Source organism: Lactuca saligna, chromosome 3, assembly GCF_052625555.1.
Source record: "Lactuca saligna cultivar CGN05327 chromosome 3, ASM5262555v1, whole genome shotgun sequence".
NCBI classification, from domain to species: domain Eukaryota; kingdom Viridiplantae; phylum Streptophyta; class Magnoliopsida; order Asterales; family Asteraceae; genus Lactuca; species Lactuca saligna.
In genome coordinates, this window is record NC_136419.1 from 139043991 (window position 1) to 139059257 (window position 15267).

A 15267-nucleotide genomic window follows, 5' to 3' on the forward strand; every position below is an offset into this window, starting at 1 on the left:
ACTAATTAATTCCATAACTTATGTGTTTAAAGTAGTTTTAATCCAAAAACTCTTCAAGTTCCATAACTTGAGGACAAGTTATGGAAGACTTTAAACTAATAAAAGAATTAACTTTTCTTTATTTTATAACTTATGGAATTAATTAAGGTTACACTTTTTTTTTATTATTTAATGAAGAGACTTTTGGTCCTCCATAACTTGAGGACAAATTATGGAGTCATAACTCCAATTAATTAGAACTAGACTCTTCATTTTGTAACCTTTGCCAACTTTTATGAGTTTTATGAAACATAAATGTGACTTTTCATATAACTTGAGGACAAGTTACAAAAACACATTTTAGCATCAACTCTCAGATTAAAATGGATTGAAAACATAATTTTCTATTAATCTAAATCAACTCATAAGATCAAAATAATTCAAAAAAAAACTTTTGGATTCCATGACTTATGGAGTTTAATGTTTGTTTAATGATGAAACTTTTCATGTTCCATAACTTATGAACAAGTTATGGAATTCTTTAAAGCATTAACAACAATTTTTGTAACTCCATAAAAAACTTTGAATCAATTTTTTTTTAAATCTTTTGATATCCATAACTTATGGAGGTTTCAAAAACTCTTTAGATCAAACTTTTAAAACTAATAAAATAATCATATCATTTTATCTTTTACTAAATTTGACCTAATTTAACTCATATAGCAAATGATTCAAATTTTACAAATAATTAGTTTTTCACAAAACAAGTAATTATCTTAAAATTTGACAAACGTCAATTTTTTTTCAACTTTGAAAATAAAATATTTGCATCAATATAACAAAAAAACAACCCATGGCTCTGATACCACTGTTGGGTTTTGAGCATTCTAACACTCCTATGGTGTACATGCAACCCTATAAACCTTGGATCTATGTTTTCTCTAGTATACATGCAAATAAGAACTTCCAAGGTATTATCCTAATCTAGCATACGAATCAATGAATGTAACAAGATAGAATACATACCTTTAAATGTAGCTTGATGTCTTCAAGCTTTAAGAGCTTAGCCCTAATAGTGTGGAAGCCTCAAGTGGAATCACAAATCACCAAAACACCTTGGAAGACTTTAGAGAATATGGATACTTGGTTCTCTCTAGTGAAATCGGCTAGCCCTTTTTAGTGTACCACACTAGTGCCAATTTCACCAACCAAGGACATCTTTATATAGTGTGGAGGATTAGGGTTAAACCCTAATACCCATGACCTTTCATTTCCCAGGATCCATGGGTTAAACACTCCATGGACTATCCATGAAAGCTTAGCCCAACCTAAATGAACTTGGCCCATTCTATATATATAAGAGTCCATATTTAATTAGTTCCTTTTGATCACTTAATTAATTATAAACTAATTCTTGATCAATACTAATTAAATAATATGATTCCATAATAATATATTAGAACTTATAATATATTAATATGTAATCATAAACATACTATTCTCAAAAGATTATCCATATAAAATTGTGTCGGTGAAGTGCAACCCAAATGGACCATGCTGGGTCGGGTCAAGTACATACCAAATATAGTTATGGACTTAGACATTAATCCAACACATATGTGTGGGGACCGATGTCATTGGGTTTGAGATATCGTATGTGTTAGCATGATTATATGTTTATATGTTCATATGTGTACCAGGTGGGGCCCGATGTCAGGCGATACCTAATGAATGACAAATCCATAACTTGAGTGGGGCCCGAGTGTACCAGGTGGGTCCCGATGACATTGGCTTTGAGATATCGTATGTGTTAGCATGATTATATGTTTATATGTTCATATGTGTACCAGGTGGGGCCCGATGTCAGGCGATACCTAATGAATGACAAATCTGTAACTTGAGTGGGGCTCGATGTCGGGCGGGGCCCAAGGCCGAGTGGGACTTGATGTCGAACGAGGCCGGATGTGGGGTGAGGTCCTAGTATGTGTTTTGTTTATGTATGATATGTGGTATTTTGGGGAACTTACTAAGTATTATGCTTACGGTTTACCGTTTATGTTTCAAGTACTTCAGAATCGAAATGGATGAACCCGGGATGATTGCAAAGCACACACCACATATTTCCGTATTTTGATATTTACTGTGATATGATATGATGTAGTGACATAATTTGGTCTGTTTGGGTTGTATAAAAATGTTTTGAAGTATCGTTTTATATAAACTAAAAATGAAATTTTTTGGGTCTTTTTTAGGGACGTTACAATATATATATATATATATATATATATATATATATATATATATATACATATATATATATATATATATATATATATATATATAAAGGTTCAAATGAAAACAATTATGAAATCAAGAACGCAAGAATAAATATGGGCCAAATATATATTTGTTTTTGCCGCAAATCATTACAGGATACTAGCACGACGAAGGAACTTAATATTCCTAGGTCAATACAAACAACCACCACTACAACTAAAGCAACCCATTGGGCCACACATTTCTTTTTGCTGCAAAACCCTCCAACGTACCAGCACAATGGAGGAACATACAGGGACGATGGAACATATCATCTTCATATATGAATAAGTATATTCATATATGAATAATCACTTGAGAATATGCACATACTCATTCACATATGAGTATTATCAGTTATTTTTTCCCTGTACATTCCTCTGTCGCGCCAGTACGTTAGAGGGTATTGCGGAAAAAAGAAATATGTGGCCCAAATTTGTTCTCACGATCTCAATTAATAAATTGTTTTCATTTGAACCTAAGTTTATATATATATATATATATATATATATATATATATATATATATATATATATATATATATATATATATATATATATATCATCTTCATATATGAATAAGTATATTCATATATGAATAATCACTTGAGAATATACACATACTTATTCACGTATGAGTATTATCAGTTATTTTTTCTTCCCTGTACATTCCTCTGTCGAGCCGGTACATTAGAGGATATTGCGGAAAAAAGAAATATGTGGCCCAAATTTGTTCTCACGATCTCAATTATATAATTGTTTTCATTTGAACCTAAGTTTATATATATATATATATATATATATATATATATATATATATATATATATATATATATATATATATATATATATATATATATATATATATATATATGTATATATATATATATATATATATATATATATATATATATATGATACAAATTCACAGAGTATGATGTGGTTAGGTACCTAAGCTTATATAAGGTTGTTAGGTATATTCACTTTACCCATATATATATATATATATATATATATATATATATATATATATATATATATATATACTTAGGTTATTTTAATCAAAGTAATTATTGTGTTATTGTATGTATAAATGTGTGTCAATCAATTTTACTTATTTTAAGTAAGTGATTGTGATTATTACATATTATTGAATTAAATATAATTCAAAAATACAATCTATTCTAACTAAAAGAATATTTTAGTCAATTAATATAGATTTAATAAAGGAAATTTGCATATTTTAAGGAAAATTGCATATTTTAAGGGAAAGTAGATTCTATTAATTTTAAAAATTTAATTGTATGGATGATAATTCTCCTAATTCGTAAAATTCTAACGGAATATGTTTATCAATATATTGAAAAATAACAAATATGATTGAACCATACAAGAATACATATTCTGAGATAATATATGTTTTGATTTAATAAACTTCTTGAAGAATTAAAAAAAATTGGATACAAGTTAAAAAAATTTCATTACATTCTTAGAAAAGAAAAAAAAATTATATATTATTGTATAAGAATGTTACGCTTATTAATAACAAACAAATACAATATATAAGTCATTCTACCTGAATATACCATTACATATATTTTTTTTCATTATATTGTATATTATTTTGCTGGAATAATCCATTCTTTTTGGAAGATTGGTGGCCATTGTTCATCTTCATCCCATACAATGTTCATCTTCAAGATTCTATTCTGACAGAATCAGAATTCAAGATTCCATTCCAGTAGAATGTTGTAAGTTTCATATGTACCCTATTTTGCTTTGATATCTGTCGTTTCATTCCCAGCCAAGAAAACAATAACATTCTTGTTCTTGATTTCATGTGTACCTGCAAATGATAAATACAATCACTCATTGTTATTTCTTAATCTTCTTTCCATGGCAATTTCAAGCAATAATCCTAAGGTTAAATGATATACCTAATAGTATATCTATGCCTTATCCCTCACCATCATCTAAAAGTGATGTATCGACTAAGTCATGTATCATAAACTCCATTTGCATAGCTCACCAGAGGTCCATCTGCATTTGATCAAAATTTTGTTTGGCAGGAAAATTATAAATTAAGATATACCTCGGAATACAAATAGTAATGCTGAAACATATTACAACATCTACTATCTAGTATACCTTTTACATAACCAATCTCCGATTTTCAACTCAACCGGATCCCAACTGTCTCCTGATAAGTAATGGAGAAATTTGAAAACAATATTATCATTCAAGAGGTGGAGAAGTTTCACAGAGGATTATTGTCAAACAGGTGGTGTGCTTCAGCTTAGAAGCATCATAAATTATAAACCCAATGAAGAACAATGTTATATACCTCATGAGATCAGGCCGATCACGGGAAAAGTTAAGACAAACATATTTCTAGGTGATGATTTTAGGGTTTGAGATAGATGCTTAAGCATCTTACCCTAATTCAGAAGGTCGTGATTCAATCAAGAACAATCAGCCGTGATAGTCGACGACTATGCCTCTGAGACACACCCACTGCTACCACAACAAGGTGGTATGTAGTCGACGATGGCAGCAATGGTCGGCGGCCATGGCAGCCGATAGTGATGGTGATTTAAAGACGAGTACCAAACAAAAAAAGGAGAATGAATGATGAGAACCATTACCTTGGAACCGCAACTATAAGTCAAACACCTCTAGATTGACCTCTCTTTCTCTAGATTAGTACAGTTCCTTGATCGATTAGTACAGTTCCTTGATCACAGCTTCACCTTTCGTCCTTCTCCCTCGTCGTTCTTTGTTGAAGCAGCACCCACCAAAACCAGTTGCAGTTTAAAGATCGACGTCTAACGTAGGGTTTTAAATTAATTTTCCTAAATTAAAGGAAATAATAATTTAATTATTAAATTACCAAAACTAATTAATAGGTAAGATTACAATTTTACCAAATGATTGACCTACAATTATACATACAATCACACAATAGTTAGTTATAATATCTCAACCTATCTCTATCTCTCTCTCTTTATATATATATATATATATATATATATATATATATAGATATATATATATATATATATATATATATACTAGTCGTTTACCCGCGCAAAGCGGCGGGAGCGAATAGTTTATGAGCGGTGATTAACTTATTTCGGTTTTGATGTATACTTGCGGCTATTGCATCAAAAGGGTTTCTAGTTCAACGGTATCAGGTAGTGCCCTCTCTCTTTGAGGTCGAAGGTTCAATGCCATTGTGAACATATACGAATTTAGGTGTTAGTTTAGGAGTAGATTATATATTTGTATTTGCCAGTTCAAAAAAATCATTAAATATTAACCAACTAACAAAATATTGATAGTTCTTTAGTCCTTACAATCCTCAAACACTGATAAATCGATTTGTGTGTCACTTCTTTGTAAATTGCAATTAATCAATCAAAATATTAACTCCAAACAATAGTAACATCTTAGCTTGTTTCAGAACTTTGACCGGTTTAATGGGTTTAATGTGTTGTGGGTTTGTAATATTCAAACCGTTTTTTATTTGCAGTCTATCTTGAGTTGTTTTTTTGGTTCTGAAAGCATATACAAATTATAATTAAAATACAATTGTTTATCAAGACAATAAAAATCGTCTATGAAAAAACAATGAAAAATTTCCTATTTATAATTTTAAAACAAATGTTTATACATTTATTTTTTTTATAGTATTTTACTTTCAATTCTTTACTTTTAATAATGTATTTTCAATTTTTTTATTATTAACTCTCCATAAAATTTTATGATGTGATGACAACCATTGGAATGTATCCCACCCATTTATAAGATTTTCAACGTACTACATATACAAACACAAGCCCCCGACGCTTAATCACTTCATTTAGGCACCTACTGACACTAAAGCCGTTCGGTTATAGGTTTGATACAAAAATATTGATTTGTAAATGATTCGTTGTGTTAAAAAGTTTGTTTCTAATAAATTGGAAACCAACAATAACAAATAAGGTAATATCAAGGTTGTAAAAAACTTTCGACCGTAGCTCAATAATGGACTGAAATGAAAAAGATTAATCGGTTTACATAAGTCAATCTATACCAAACTGATAAATTCATCAATGACATTTTTATGAAAAATTCCTAAAAACACAAATAATTTGAGCTCAAACCTGTAAAGGGAAGAAGTTCTTGAACCCTACAATATTATGGACATTCCTGATCTCTTTTGCAATCTGTGGGGTTGTTATGGAGACAATAAATATGCTTCATGTACCATACATTATCGTATTACCTCAGGTCTTCCATTCAATGGAGAGGTGCTTTTAGAGCACCTAGAGCAAAAATTACCCAAAAGTCAATTTTTAATCGACCAGCACCTAAATGTTGAAAAGGATCCTTAGAAATCTTTAAAATCATCAGACTATTGAGGAATGATCAATACTATCGAGGCCTGTGAGTTGAAGAACTACTTTACCCGGATTTATCCTTGTATCTTTAGCTTGATGTGCCTCTTGCACTTGCATAATTGGGAATGTCTTCTGAACAGAAACTTTCAGTCTCCCAGCCTCAGTCAGCCTCCGAATCTCAACCAGACCTTTTGCATTTGTCCTCATATAAGTCCACCAATATTCTGCAAAAACACTTACTCCATAAGTCATATTGATAACGTCTTAACTCAAACACTCACGACTTTAATTGCCCTTGTATTGCCAAAATGAAAACATTTTCTTTTCTTTTATTGTTCGTTATGTTGTTGCCCGGACTAATGGATAAATAATGCCCTAAACCCTAAACCCTCACTGACTCTAAAAGAAATGAAATATAGTTTCTTTTGGGGCTGAATGAACAGTTGTTTGTTTCATTAAAAATTATAAATTTCAAATATAATAATTATATAGATTCTTAGATATTTTATAAATTTACGAAATGCTTAAATAAGAAATAAAGATACACATTCTCAAATATTTTATGTAAAAGTTAAAAACAACTTACTTCAAGTTTCGGAAACCACTGTGATAATGTACATATCACTGACCATGCAAGGATAATTATTACAATTTACAAAATATTGATATAAATATATGAAAAGCTATAGATATACCTGATAGGGAGGCCCTCATTTCCATGTCTGTATCTCTTAAATCATATTTTTGCATTAATTCAAAAAGAAACATGTTACACTTCATAGTATTTTTAAAGGTAGGAAATAAGTACAAGTAAAGCATCTGTAATAAAGGAGAGATTGAGGGGTATTTTGGTCATTCTCTTAGTTAGTTCAGTCTAATTACGTATTGATGTTAGAGAGTGGGTATCTTGGAGCGTATTCAGTGATAAATGATCTCTGGAGTGTTCTATCCGTTCGAAAGCTAGGGTTTATTTTTAATCTTTCAGTTCCATTCCAAGTTCATATACGTACAACCATTTAATAGCAATGTACAATCATTCACAGCAGCATGTCTATGCTTGTAGTTTATCAGATTGATTTTAGAAAAGTAATCTCAGTCATACTTGTTTGAATGAGTTTTACCTATTCCATGAGATAACCGATATTGAATCTGTTTCTTCATCAAAATGGAAGTAGCAGTAGGAAGGCCAATAACCAGACCATATCTATCACTCAATGATGCAGACTCCCCCTAAACCAAAAATCAACACATATCAACATAAAAATTAACTTTAAAAATCCATTAATCACAACATGGTTTTGTTTTATCACCTGCAATGTCATGTAATGTCCGCCTCGTTTTAAAAGATTGATTCATAATTGTTCCGTTTGTTGTATACCAATCGGGTCTAAAACAACATTGTACTTTCCTTTCAATCTTACTTCCAGATCCTGTACATCATAAATATTCAAACATTGAGAACACAACTTAAAAGTAAAAGACGCCCTTACCCCTGACAAACATTCAAAATTACATCACCTCAAAGGTATAGTCGAGTGCATGTTCAGCACCAGCTGCCAAGAGGCGATCTATGCTTTCACTTTCACATGTAGCTAAAATCGCACAGCCTGCTACAACAGCTAGTTGAACTGCAGAGTAACCTACAGCTCCTCCTCCACCCACCACTAATACCCTCTATCTGTAGACATTAAGTGAAAAAATATGAGTTTCTTTTTTTATATATAAAACTTTATAGCCAAAGTGCAACAAATTACAAACATACCCTTTACTTATCCTGGCAGTAGATTTAAGAGCACATCATGCTGTTAGGGCAGCAAAAGGAATTGCACTTGCATCCTGGAGGATCATGAATGCAACATATAGATTTGATGTAGTTAGGATAGATATGAAGAAAATGAACAAGAAAAGAGAGGTTAATGATGTTAAAGAAAACATAATACATACCACGTGTCACGTGTGAGATTGTTGATGGTTTTGGGGTAAGTTGATCTTCTGCAAGAATGGCATAATCGGTGTAAGTGCCTCTCATAGATGTTGGATGAAGTGCCCTAAAAAATTCTTGCCCAATTGCTGCAATTTCACCACTAATATCATGCCCCAAAATCAGCGGAAGGAGGGACTCAAATAGAGAACGACCATACCCTGATTGCATCTGAAAGAGGAAATAGAACACATATAATTGAACAAATGTCAATGAGAAAATTCCAAATCAAAACAGAAAGATACATGGATGATATAATAAATAAGTTCAAACAGATGCACAAGTATAAGAGGACACAAGGAGATAACAAATGCATTCACTCAACAGTCAACAGAACCTGAATTCAACTATATTGCAGAATTAATTTAGACTGAAGGGGGAAATGAAACTAAAATTACATCCACGATGTCATCTAAGCTTTCCAGAAATGTTTGTTTACGCAGATTCTGTCAAGTGACTCAAATCCATAGATGAAATGGTCAACTCAAACATGTAACACATAGTCATTTAAGCATTTCCAACTTGCGTGCACTTACTAAAGTAGTTAGCCTTTGATTTATCCAAAATCAATAGCAATACACCTAAAGCTCACATGGTGAACAATTTTCTGTTAACTTGTTCTAAACTTTCACATAGTCGCATCAGGAATGGAGTAGCATGGTGCCCATCCTCTTCATCTTCTATCACAGAGAAATAGAGAGAGGGGATAGCAAACCCTAGAAGGGCGCTGGTTGATGGTGTGACTATGCAGAAGTGGAGACAATAGTGTTTTCACAAAACCAGAGCCAATATCGAGCAATAGTGAATGTCGTCGATGGGTGGAGAGAAGGAGGAGATGGTGCTACTGGTGACGACAGATAGGGTGTGACCGGAAGCAAACAAATGATTAAATCTAATTTCTGCAACGAATCAGTAGACGAGTCGAGATATGAGAGGAAGACGGGTTGTAATCCACAAATATTTGCTGATATCTCAGAATCAAAATGACTCGATCAAATAAATAACAAAGAAGTTGGGTCAAACCTAGATAAGAGACTTGTTTAAAATTTTAGTATTATTTTATTCACAATTAGTTGTACTTTAGGTTTAGAGACTTGAACGTCTTAAAAAAATATTATTATTATATTGAATCTATTTATGGAAATAATTAGATTTCTATTATAAGGTAGTATAGATATATATATATATATATATATATATATATATATATATATATATATATATATATATATATATATATATATGAAAAAACATAGTATTAAGATTAATCACTTCTGGCAAATTTATCCAATACTCAAAAGTTTATATTTTTTTTGGAAACGATAAATATATTATAAGAGAGGAACCCCCACATAGCAAGTAACTTGATGAGGGACCAATTAACAAGATACAAAGATTTCAGATAGTTGTATACCAACAAAAGGAGAGACTAACCAATCATCCTAATTACAGTTACATTTTTACCCCTGTGTTTTAACCAATAGTATACCATGGACTTAATGCATTCAGTCCTGATCAGTGGTGTTGTAGTCTCATGTTGAAATATCTGTTTGTTTCTGAATCTCCATAAATTCCATAACAATCCATAGCAAATAAAGGATATTCGTTCTCTTTTCTTAGGACATCTTCCCCATGTAGCAACAAAGTGAAGTAGGTCTCCAGTATTCTTTATTGAATTGGGACTAGATGCCCTCTGCACCAACTTAAGACTCTATTCTAATCAAAGAGGCGAATGGGCATTCAATAACTATATAGTTTGCACTTTCTACCTATCCAATACACAAACTACACAAAGATGAATTGACATGAATACCCCTATTTTCCAAAGCAACAGCCAATGGTATTCTACGTTGTACAACCCTCCAAATAAAGCTTAACACCTTGATTGGGATCTCTTTGCTCCATTTGCTTACAGCAGTACCAAGAATGTAGACAGGATGTTTATCAATAACTTGCCTAAGTGAGCTAACAACACACCTACCATCAACAGTTCACGTAGGGGTGGGCATAGACGGGTACCCACAATATTTATCTGGAACCGGAATCAGAACCGAAACCGAAACCGACAATTCATTGAATGTTGGAACCGGAACTAGCTATAACGGTTCTCTAGATTTTGGAACCGGAACTGGTTCCCGTACCATGTACCCAGTTGTATTAAGCTTTGTTACTATTTTTTCATTAGAAATCGACCATCACAAACCTTTAACTGTTAAAACTAATATAACACAACTTATGGAAAATTAGCTTTAGCTTTCACGAAAAAAATACTTAGAAGTCAAAGGCAACTTGATGTTTAAAAAATATGCATCTATTTATGAAGCTATAAATTCAAATAAGAATCATAATATTTTTAAAGTTAAGCAAGATAATTCGTGCAAAATTGTAGCTACTGTATTTCTAGACAAAAGTCAAGTTTTATATATCATGAATTTACTCACTTATATATCGATCATATTAGTCCAAACTATCAAAACGTGTGACAATAGTCAATTTCGGGTCAAGTCAAGGTCAAACAAAGTCATCAAGTCAAACCAGATGACTCAACTAACCCTTGTATATTAGGGTTCACGTTATGTAATTACTGTACAATTCACTATTCTAATGAGAAAACATCATTTGGAAAATTAGTATGTTTGAATTTCCTTAGCCTTAATAGTGCTAAATAATGAACCAAGCGATAAAACACTATTGCACACTCATCGGGAGTGTGTAGGACACTAAAACAAGGCTTAACTGGTTCTACAGACCTAGCAATGCGAAGCCGGACACTCAAAAATGTCACAAACGAAACCTCTCCCAAATCTATCCAAGTATGTGAAATCTCTCCCAAATCTCTCCAAGTATGTGAAATCTCTCCCAAATCTTTCTCAAAAGTTCCCATAACTTTTTGTAATCATTCGGGTCATCCCGACCCTTAACCGAGTCAAAAATCGCTTAAAGCAGGGTTAAAACGGGTAAAATACCCTAAAAGACCTGAAACCCCTTTACAGGGCCGAAGCCTCTTAGGGCCGAAGCCTCTTGGACCGAAAGCACCTAGGAACCGAAACCCCTGTTGAGGACCGAACCGAGATCATGACCTGAACCCGAAGGTCCCTTCGGACCGAACCTCCTCTCGGTCTATGTCACAACTAGGAAATTCGATGCCTTGTAAACATGGAACAATGATAACAAATGTGAACCAACAATGTGAAAGCATGTATGATGCTTATTTTATAACAACAAAACTTCATCAAATACTACATTCTAGCCCTACATACAGTCAACAAAGAATTGGAAACCTTTGAAATTCTAATTTGAATTCATTTTGGACTAGGATTCCTTATTGGGCCTAATGGACTATTAAACTTCCAAATTATCCATCTTGAATCTAGAACTCTCTAATGGGCCCTAAATGGACCCATATACATGAAACATAAAATTTTAGGCCTTAATGGTTCACAACCAAATAAATTTAGCCCTATTAGGTCATAAAAATTACACTCTGATGTATTTGGTCCCAAAAATCATCTAAGTGAGTCATAATATGGGCTAAACACTCAAAAGCCCAAATTTTCTCTTTTCCCTCTCCAATCTCGACCCAAGCCCACAAAGAAAGAAAGAGTTGACTTTGTGGTGCCAACTCATTTTTATTTAGTGGACTTCCATGCATACTCTCATACTTCCATGCACCTATCTCATCACTCACTCTCTCTTCTCTCCTCTCTTTCTTCCTCTCGGCCGAACCCAAACAAACACACACACACTTCACTCAATATTCTCTCAAGGAAACTCTCTCCACTCCTCTCCAAATTTTCAAGATCTAAGAGACTTTCAAAGAGATTCTTCCACAAAAATCATCATCCAAGGTAAGTTTATGTTTGGATCCATGATCTAGCTACTTCTTTTAATCAAAAATCATCTCTTAATCCATTCAAATTCATGATCTTGCATCTTAGAACACACTAAGTTTGAGATCCATCCAAGAAACTTGCTAGGGCCGAAAATAGCACCAAACTTATCCCAATCTTCTTCAAAACCGAAACCACAACTCAAGGTGAGCTTTATACCCCTTTCTTTTCATTTTTCATGATTTTTATGGGGGGAATACAAGAAAATGTGTAGATCTATGTGTATGCGTATGCTATGTGTGATTTTATGCATGTATGTGTGTGATTTCATGTGTTTTTGTGATGAATATGTTAACAAAAGGGGTGTAAACCCGAGATCTATGACATGAGAAAGGAAACAAACATAATCTAAGCTATTTTATACCAAACAAGTCAAGAATGATAGCTTATAAGGTTATGATGAACATATTCTAACATAAAACCCATTTTAGGGCTTAAATTGTCAAAAACACAAAACTTGGGTTACAAATCGACAAGTCACGGTTTCTTGAGGGTCAAATAGGTCAAAACAATTTCTATAATCATTTTTCTGAATAATAGAATTTTCAAGGGACTTAAAATGTAAATTTTTAGCTTAATGGGCTAATTTTGGGCTTTTCGGCCCAATAAGCCTCAAAATGCGAAAAAAAAAAGATAAATTTAAGTGGCTAAAATGAAAATTTCTGTAAAACAGGGGGTAATTAGTATAACAAAATATTTTGAGGGTCAAAAATGCTTTTCACTGTCAAAAAGGACCAAAAATGCAAATTTTTTAGATTTTGGGCCAAAACTGTAAAAGTTGAGAAAAATGGGGTTCTAACCAAGAAACACCATTCTGGAAGGGCTGAAGCTGCCAACAAAATAAATTTTGGGTTAGAACTATCTTTTCAACAAGTTTATGATACAAAAGTGTCAAGAAAATGTTTTTAGGGAACTAAAAATGATATTATTTTATGTAAAAGGACCAAAAGTGTTATTTTTATAAAAGAAGGGTAGTGAAATGGTCAAATTCCACTTTTAAACAAATTAATTTATTAATACAAAATACAAGATCAACGAAACAGAAAACAAATACACTTTCAACAACAAATATCGTTACAAACAAAGTAATTCGGTCTCAAATCAATACAAAACAACAAGCGCTAAACCAAACCACCTAAATAAACACGTGATAACTACGTGTTGAAGATTATTGTGTTGCGTCTTGGGCCCTTATGTTTTACAGCCGAATTGGGCTTGTCAATCCGTGTTTATCTAGAATAGCCTTCTTTTTCTTAGAAAAACTGTTAGGATTGTATTATAAATATATCCATGCATGTATGTGTATAGGAACGGAAGTCACTCTCATTGATTATTTGTAAACCCTAAAATCCTCTATAGTTGATGTTCTCTATCGAGCTCTTCTGAGGATTGTTTATTAAATCATTCGACACCTTTTGATCTATTAGCTTGTTCTCAATTGTTTATCTGATTGTTTCTCTACCTGTTTCATAGATCTAATCGATCTTCAAGTCTGTTTTTAAACTCATCAATTGGTATCAGAGCAGGAGGCTGTGTAATCGATACACTTCTTTTCTGTGAAAAAGCTTCGATTAGGGTTATTCCGCATTTATTGATATTTATTGAGCCGTCATCTCATAATTGACGTATCTCAATATTTATTGTTTTTTCCCTAATTTGATATATTACAAGTCTGATCTTTGAACAGGTTATTCAATTAATTATGGACGAGTCGCAATCCAATCCCATCAATATTTCAAACAGCATTGGATCAACAACGAAGATTCCCATCCTGTACACCCATGATTATGAAGTCTGGGCGAATCACTTTGAAGATTATGTCATAGGATCTGAGGATAATGGATACCTCATCTGGGAAGCAATTATCTCTGGACCGTTTTCTCATTCAGCAAGTTGAAGGATTATTAAAACTCAAAAGGAGTATAATGATCTTCTGAAAGATGTTAAAGATGTAGCGCAAGACGAAAAAGTTAAATTTCAGTGCAATATCAAAGCGCTAAGATTGATTAGATTTGCTCTTCAATCCGATACTTTTAGGCTGGTAAGTTCATGCACGACTGCAAAAGAGATATGGGACAGGCTACGTGAATTGTACTCTACAGATGAAGATCTTGTACACTCCATTCAAACCTTACTCTTGTCTGAGTTTGGTGAGTTCAAGCAAGGAGCAGAAGAAACGGTGACTCAAACGTTCGATCGCTTCAATCATCTTCTTAGCAAGATGATCAAACATGACATTGAAAGGAAGCTTATTGAACAGAAGGTTACGTTTTTGAACAGACTCAGGTCTGAGTGGAGAGCAATCGTGTCCACAGTTAAAGCACACGAGCAATTCAAATCCTATTCTTTGGCGAAACTGATGGGCATCCTAAAATCTCAAGAAAAGATCGTACTGCAGGAGAAAACCGTGGTTTCAAGTCTAGGTTCGTTGGCCCTCCTGTCGAAAAGCAAAGCTGTGATAGAGGACGAAGATCTCAACTTAGATGATTATGATCTCACGTCTGAAGACTACGCTATGATGGTGTCAAACCCTAAGAGATTCATCAAGAAGAGATTCCCCACCAACAGGAACCGAAACTAGCAAGGAAGCCATAGCGCTGAAAAGGTCAAAGATGAACCGAAAACTGAAGAATCAAAGAAGGAACCGAAGGCTGAAGGAGATTCTGGAGTAAGCTGCTATTATTGTGGAGGAAAGAACCATTATGCAAAAGATTGCA

General features: G+C 32.9%; 1 protein-coding gene and 1 long non-coding RNA gene across 8 annotated transcripts; both read right to left on the bottom strand.

Moving 5' to 3' along the window:
* Positions 1–3780: 3780 nt before the first annotated feature.
* LOC145033965 (uncharacterized) lies at positions 3781–5168 on the bottom strand. The gene is made up of 4 exons (XR_013677805.1): positions 4940–5168; positions 4443–4494; positions 4232–4334; positions 3781–4140 (listed from the first exon to the last, which is right to left on the bottom strand). It is a non-coding gene; the product is annotated as an uncharacterized LOC145033965 (long non-coding RNA).
* Positions 5169–6293: 1125 nt separating this feature from the next.
* Positions 6294–9620, bottom strand: LOC145037300 (uncharacterized). 7 transcript variants are annotated; one of them, XR_013678732.1, is made up of 9 exons: positions 8624–9620; positions 8442–8515; positions 8198–8357; positions 7990–8109; positions 7801–7909; positions 7375–7401; positions 7266–7303; positions 6748–6903; positions 6294–6649 (listed from the first exon to the last, which is right to left on the bottom strand). XR_013678732.1 is itself a non-coding variant. In XM_078985932.1 (9 exons), the coding sequence occupies exons 5-9, from the start codon at positions 7999–8001 to the stop codon at positions 6579–6581; spliced, it is 375 nt and encodes a 124-aa protein (XP_078842058.1). In that variant the 5' UTR covers positions 8002–8109; positions 8198–8357; positions 8442–8515; positions 8624–8831; positions 9197–9620; the 3' UTR covers positions 6294–6578. The 7 variants fall into 7 exon arrangements, 5 of the variants coding, with proteins under 5 accessions (XP_078842058.1, XP_078842059.1, XP_078842061.1 ...); XR_013678731.1 differs by having other exon boundaries at positions 7375–7409; XM_078985932.1 differs by lacking the exon at positions 7266–7303 and having other exon boundaries at positions 8624–8831; positions 9197–9620.
* Between the last annotated feature and the right edge of the window lie 5647 nt (positions 9621–15267).

Bases quoted from the DNA above. Each gene is read 5' to 3' on its own strand.
- LOC145037300 (XM_078985932.1), bottom strand. The intron at 7,402-7,800 runs GTAAAACTCATT...TAAGAGATACAG, and splicing joins TCGGTTATCTCATGGAATAG to ACATGGAAATGAGGGCCTCC. The intron at 6,904-7,374 runs GTATATCTATAG...GTGTTTTTGCAG, and splicing joins AATGAGGGCCTCCCTATCAG to AATATTGGTGGACTTATATG.